At 39.9% G+C, this 7,036-nt stretch overlaps 1 protein-coding gene across 2 annotated transcripts in view; it reads left to right on the top strand.

Annotated features, from left to right (window-relative positions):
* The first annotated feature begins 6 nt into the window (after nt 1-6).
* LOC122555753 (presenilins-associated rhomboid-like protein, mitochondrial) overlaps nt 7-7,036 on the top strand; it is a 34,028-nt gene continuing 26,998 nt past the window's right edge. The window contains exons 1-2 of one of the 2 annotated variants that reach the window (XM_043701840.1): nt 7-1,288; nt 5,421-5,643. In XM_043701840.1, the coding sequence (XP_043557775.1) occupies nt 5,563-5,643 (81 nt within the window). In that variant the 5' untranslated portion in view covers nt 7-1,288; nt 5,421-5,562. Of the gene's footprint in view, nt 3,337-5,420; nt 5,644-7,036 lie in introns of both variants that reach the window. The other variant, XM_043701839.1, reaches the window with a different exon arrangement.

Below are 7,036 nucleotides of genomic sequence, written 5' to 3'. Positions count from 1 at the left end.
CCAATACCCTCTCTTATCTGCCTCTAACTCCGAATCCCCCTTCTTTTAACCCTATCCCTGAACACCTGGAACTTACCCAAACCTTCAGATCCACAGAGCATTCGGCCCCTAACAATTTTCTGTGCATCCCTCTCTTATAGAATCATAGAATACTGACAGCATTGGCTTGTTGAGTCAATGAGTGTGTCAGCACATGCAATTTAGCTGCCCCCAGTCCCTCCCTCCCTCCCCCCCATCTTTTTCCTCTTTGTATGCTAATTAAATATAATTCAGAAAACCACACTGAATCTGCCTCTACTACATTTAGGCAGAGCATTCCAACTCCTAACCACTCACTGTATAAAATGTTCATTCTCATCCTGTCTTTGGTTCTTTTTGCATCCATCCTAAGGTGGTTCCCTGTGGTTTTCCTCCCTTCCATCACTTTTTTCTGTATTCTTCACAGTTTTGAATATCTCGATCAAACCTTCTCAGAACCTTTTCTTTATCGAGGAAATATGATTTACCAATCTCTTCCTATAACTGAACGGGCTGGAAACCCTCCTCAGTTCTCTAGAAAGTCACCACTTCCTTCCCAAGTATCAGATCTTGAATTGGACGTGCCACTCCATTGAGGTCACTGTAAGTTTCATACAGGATCACCATAACTTTGTTAATTTTGTACCCTATGCCTCTGTAAAGCCCAGAATCCTGTATCCTTTTTTTTAATAACCACTTTCTCAAACTGCTCTGGCCATGTCCAGTCATGTGTGCTCATACACATCCAGGTCCCTCTGCTCCACCACTCCCTTTCCAATTTTTTCTCTCATTTATATTGCCTTTCCTCACATGTCCTACCAATTATATTTTCCATATGTCTGCCCAACCCACTAGTCTGTCCCTGTTCCCCTGAAGTCTCTCACTATCACCTTCACAGTTGACTACTTCCAAGTTTTATGTCATCTTCATATTTTAGAATTACATGTTCTGCCCCCAAGTCTACTTCTTTAATGTGGGTAGGGAAAAAAAACTAGTCTTAATACCAGCTCCTGAGATATCTCTACTAAATGCAATCCTCCAATTCAAGAAACATCTGTTCACCACCTACTTAGCACTAGAATCTAAGAACCAGGAGCTGGGGTAGACCAAACAGCATATTGAGCCTGCTCCACAACCATAATAATTTTGGATGATCTTTGGCTCAAACTTCACTTTCCGCCTCACTTTCCATAACCGTTAATTTACTAAGACGCCAAAAATCTGCCTATCTGAAGTAAATTTAATGATGAAGCATCCATAACTCATTAAGGTAAAGACTTTCCAACTCTTGAATGAAGAATTTCTTGTCATCTTAATTGTAAATGATCATCCCGTTATGCTGTGATTGCATCCCCATGTTCTGGATTCCCCTTAAGGAAACCACCTCTGCATATATTATATATATAATAACCCCTTCTGAATCTTATATGTTTCAATGAGTTCACCTCTCATTCTTCCAAACTCCAAAGGAAATGGCCCCAGTGTAACTTAACTTATCATCATAGGATAATCTTCTCATTCCAAGCACCAGTGCTGTGTATCTTTGCTATGTTACCCCCAGTGCACATATATCCTTGCTTTAGTATGGTCAGCAAAACTGCACAGTGTTCCAGGTGTGATCTGCTCTACTGGTCACAGCTTGTTAATTTGAAACTGCTGCACTTACCCGTGGTCTTTGCTTCCTGTCCATTAATGAATCCTCTATCCATGCTAATATATTATTCAACTGCCATGAAGCATTATTGAACAATTTTTTGTGCGGTAGCTCATCAAAGCACTTTTGGAAATTCTGCATCTAATGCTTCTCTGTTATCAATCCTACAAGTTATAACTTGAAAAATACAAATACATTTGTCAGACCGAGTTTCCTTTTGGTTACTTGATCTCATTGTGCTTATCTAAGACTTCCTAAAAGATAGATTCCAGTGCTTTCTTGTTGAATAATATCATGCTAACTGGCCTGTACTTGGTGCTTTTTCACTCCATTCTTTTTTGAATCAAAATGTTTGCTGATACAAATGATCCGTCAATAATTGCCAACTGTGCATGTTCTCTTATCCTTTTCATTCTGTGTACGCTCATATGCATGTGCAGTAAAAAAAAGCCAATTTTTTCAACAAGAAAACTACTTAACACCTTTTTAAATTATTTATTTGAATGTTTGAGAGTTTGCTGGCTTTCAGTTGCTTGTTTTGTAAGTGTTTGACATGTATCACTTTTACTGCGCATGCTCTTCTGTGTCAGCAGGTCCAGCCTTCTTGAATGTGGTGTTGGATTTGCTGGTTCCTAACCTGCTGAAGTCATTCCAGATTCTGGGAACTTTTTGATAACTGTAGTGGAATATTTACTATCTCTGCAGTTATCCTTTTCAGAAGCCTCCATGTAGGTTGGCAGGCCCTGGGGATTCATAAGCTTTGAATCCCATCAGTTGCTTCAAAACATTTTTCTCTGCTGATGTGAATTACCTCAGTTTCCTGAACTTTTTTTTTTGGTCCTTAGTTTAGCCACCTTTTCTGGTATGTGTCATCTGTCTTCCATTGTGAAGGCTGATAGAAAATGTTTTTTTCAATGTCTGCCATTTCCTCATGTCCCATGATATTTCTTTCTGTCACACATTCTAAGGGACCAACGTTTAGTTTAGTTACAGTATTCCTTTTATATCCACAAAACTGTTTACAATCTTTTATATTCCTGGCTCGTTTGCTTTTTTTGCACGTTTCTATTCCTTTTTATCCACTGTTTGGTGGTCCTTTTCTGGTTTCTGAAACACTGCAAATCCTCAGGTTTATTATTCAATGTTTAAGCCTTGTTTTAATCTAATACAACTCTTTAACCAGCTGAGGAAATCATAGGTGGATAGTTTGGCTGTGCCTTTGCTTTTCTTATGAATGTAATTTATGAACAATTTTGAATTGTTTTACTGCCATACCTTTGAATCTATTTACCTGTCACTCCTAGTCCGTTCTCCCTCATAAGTACGTGAAAACATTTATTTGACGTTGTTTGAACTCTTTGCTGTCACTTTTTTTTAAAAAGTGATAGGCTTCAATTTTTCTGAGAAGCCTTATGTGTGACACCTCATCGAACCCCTCTTCCCCACCCCCTCATATTGTCACCACCTCTTGCCCCTACCTACCCCCCACACCACTCCTGCCTGCATCTCTGCCACCATGGTATCTTTTACATCTCTCTGAGAGGATGTCCATTCGCAAGAGGACACCTTGGACACTGCAGCTCTTACTCAGTATTGCACTGTGGTGCCAGTGTATGTTTCCAAGTCTCTGCAGTGTGACTTGAGCAGACAGCCTTGTGAATCAGGTGAGAGTGCTAACATTGAGCTACAGCTCGTCATGGTGACTTCATTTCAAAAAGTATCATTGAAGATGTGACAGGAGGAATTTTAATCACAAGGTGCTACTAAATCCTGGTGCTTTCACTGTTGAAGTACAGGCACAGTAGGAGAATTTCATATACTTCACTTTGTACTTTGGAGTAGTGCTAATATCATCAAACTGGCAATTCAGAACGCCAGGTTAATGTTCTGGGGACATAACTTCAAACCCATCATGGCAGATGGTGAAATTTGAATTCAGTAAAATTGAGAATTTAATACAAGTTGGTGTATTTTATTAAATAAAAATGTAATAGTTTTAATAAAAATCTATTAAGCTCGCTAATGTCCTATAGGGAAGCAAACCTGCCAACCTGATTGGTCTGGCCTCCTTGTGATTCCAAACTTAATGTTAAAAATCACACAACATCAGATTATAGTCGGGTTTGTTTGGAAGCACTAGCTTTCGGAGCACTGCTCCTTCATTAGGTGGTTGTCCACCCCAGTCCAACACTGGCACCTCCAAGTGGCGACCATTCCAAACTTAACAAAGTTGATTGCTAACTACCTTCTGAAATGTCAATCAATTCAAGACCAATTTGGGATGGGCAATAAATGCTGGCTTGCCAGCAATACCCACATCCCCATCTACGAATTAAAAAAAAAATTTACATCTCCACGGCAACACTGAATAAAGTTCATTGCAGCACAGAAACTAAAACAAATCTGTGCCTACAAAATTTACGGAATTCAGTGATGCCAGCAACTTTTTGATAATAAAGTATAGTGATAGTGGACTCTAATTCACAGACTAACCCTTCAATTAAAAACGCAGAAATTTAACACAGCTTCCATTTATGTTGCAACTCTCACCATTCTGGGGTCCTCCCAAAGTACTTTACAAATAATTTAAGTGCTTTTGAAATTTAGTCACAATCATGTAACAAAGCAACAGTGGATTTGTGCCCAGCTGAACTGTGACAGACAGCAATGAGATAAGGGGAGAAATGCTAATTAAAAGTTTTGCACCCCAAAATGCAAATGGGAGAACTGTCATTTGCTGGGAGGGCACAAATTCCTAATGTATTGGAGCTCCTGAAGAATTTTGGATACTGAAGTAGATGTCTCTCTTTTGGTGGTAAAGGCTGCTTGCTTGAGATTTTTATGTGGGAAAAATATCAGATTTTGGGGAATGTGAACTCCGGCTTTGGAAAGAGTCTCTTGATATAATTTGTCCTTATGTATCATTAAACTAGTACCCTCTAATGTGGTGCACTCTAGGTATCAGGACAGTGATCAAAGGTGAAGCATTGCTTTCTGAACAAAAACTGAAAGAACTGCGGGTGTTGGAAATCAGAAGCAAAACAGGAATCACTGGAAAAGCCCTGCAGGTCTGGCAACATCTGCAGAGAGAAATTCTGAGGAAGGGTCACTGGATCCAAAACATTAACTTTAATTTCTGTCCATAGATACTGCCAGATCTGCTGAGCTTTTCTAGCAATCTCTGTTGTTTCTGCATTGCTTTCTGAATCCTGTCTTGTAGAGTGCAGAAAACAGAATTTGGAGTAGATCAAAAAAATCGAATGAATGAGCTGTACTGAAGTAAATAATTCTGTAACTGGAAAGATGAGTGGGACTCAGTTCTCAAGATCCAAATTTATAGTAATTTTACCATTTGGCTAATGAGCTGAAGAGATTTGTCTTTATCTCTCACAATACACATTGATATAATATCTCTATATTGAATAGCGGACGGGGAGGTGAATATCTTAATTTGTAGGGACGAAGGAAGGGAAAATATCCTATTCTATTACCTACACATTGGCGCGTTTTTGTCTGGCCATATTTACTGTGCTGTGTGTACTGCTGAAGGCAATAATATGATCAATGATCTGGGAAGGTGTGCTGACCAACAATGGCAGGAGTGCTTCTTTAGTAATTGCAGTGCCTAACTTCTGTTCTGGGTGCGTCCTGCTATTGCTGATGTACGATAATTAATGTATTTGTGCTGCACAAGTGTAGTAAGCCTTTTGAAGTATATTGAACATTGTAATTTTTTTTTCTCTGCAAGGTTAATTTTCTACAAGGATGCTCGGCGTGGGTTTAGAAAAGCTCCCAAAAAAAATGAGCCCCGAAACGTGGAACCGGACGAAAAGATTCTGAAGGACTTGGCCTCGCGTGTGAATCGGACGAGCAAAAGCAGCCTCACCCCAATGCTGGATGAGCCCATCTTAGCTAAATCATCACCACGCTCATTCAGAAGGCTCGTCAGACCCTTTGTGTTTACTGTAGGGGTAAGTTGACACTGAAGAGGATGCTGTTCTCTCCTCTGCTGAATCTCTGAGAGATACTGATGAACTGGGTGCTTCCTTGGGCTGCAGTTCTTCCTATGTGAGTCAGGAGATTGTGTCATTAGGCCGTTGATGACTGAACATTAGTGCACAGCGATCAAAAGCTGTTGGTCATTTTCCCTTCCCTGACCTGGGGTTCTAAGATTAATTTTATTTGAGAAAGGTATTGGCCACTAATCCTAGTGAGCCTGCTTCTCTTTTGTTGACTGTGGCATCTCTGCCTTCAATCCAAATTCCCATACCCTATTTTCAACAAATATTTTACTTTTACATGCCTCGGTAGATTCTGAGCCTGCAACCTGGAGTAGTACACAATCCTTTAACCAAAATCCTTGGGGCCAGTTGTTTTTCAGAATTTGGAATTTTTCAGATTTCGGAATAAATGATATTTTCACAGTAAAGTAAAAAAATACCAAATAGCAGACCCACATGTGATTAGTACGAGTGCTGAGACACAATTGACGCCGTCCAGTGCTGGGCCACACTGCCATGTCACATCTGAGTGATGTGGGTCGAGTGGGTGTGGAGTTGGGTTACCTGTTCGCACAAAAAAACCTTGTTATGCAGAAAAAACTTCATAAAGGAACTTCAGATTTCAGAGTTTTTTCGGAATTTTGGATAAATGATTATGTACCTATACATCCCAGTTTTTCACAAATAGTTTGTGTACAAAAAAATTCCTAGATTTTCAACTTGTTTTGCTCAATCCTTAAGATGTGGCCTCTTTTTTGGAGGGAAGAGCTGAATGTGATCGACCCTATTAATCTTGTGTATTTTAATCACCTCAGTCAGACCACTCCTTTGCAATTCATCATTGGGGATTTTAACCTCTGTTTGTTCAAAATAGATTGTTTTCCTGTGAGTTGCCACTAATTTTCTGCAAATCTGTATGTCCTTTCTAACCTGACCAAACACTATTACAAATGAATCTGCCTACTGTTGTACGTTACTGCAGTTGTATTTTAGTTCATACTCTATCGCCATTACAAAGATGCACGGGATTGCACAAGTCTTTTTGAGTGAATTTTCTACTTGAGAGCATTCTTTTGATTTATATATCTAGATTCCTGAATTCCTTCGTTCACCTCATGTTGCTGCCCAGAACTTTGATCTTTCCTGGTCTGAGGGATCTCGTGACTTATTACTGCTTGAAATTGTTCTTGTTAATGATGCCTGTTTTTAATTCGGGCATAAACCCTACTTCAGGAATGAGGAAGGTGTGCCAAGCAGGCTAAGATAAAAGGTAGGGAGGAGGGACTTGGGGGAGGGGCGTTGGGAATGCGATAGGTGGAAGGAGGTTAAGGTGAGGGTGATAGGCCGGAGAGGGGGTGGGGGC

Source organism: Chiloscyllium plagiosum, chromosome 13 (genome assembly GCF_004010195.1).
Source record: "Chiloscyllium plagiosum isolate BGI_BamShark_2017 chromosome 13, ASM401019v2, whole genome shotgun sequence".
Classification (NCBI taxonomy): domain Eukaryota; kingdom Metazoa; phylum Chordata; class Chondrichthyes; order Orectolobiformes; family Hemiscylliidae; genus Chiloscyllium; species Chiloscyllium plagiosum.
This window is presented reverse-complemented; position numbering and strand designations above follow the sequence as displayed.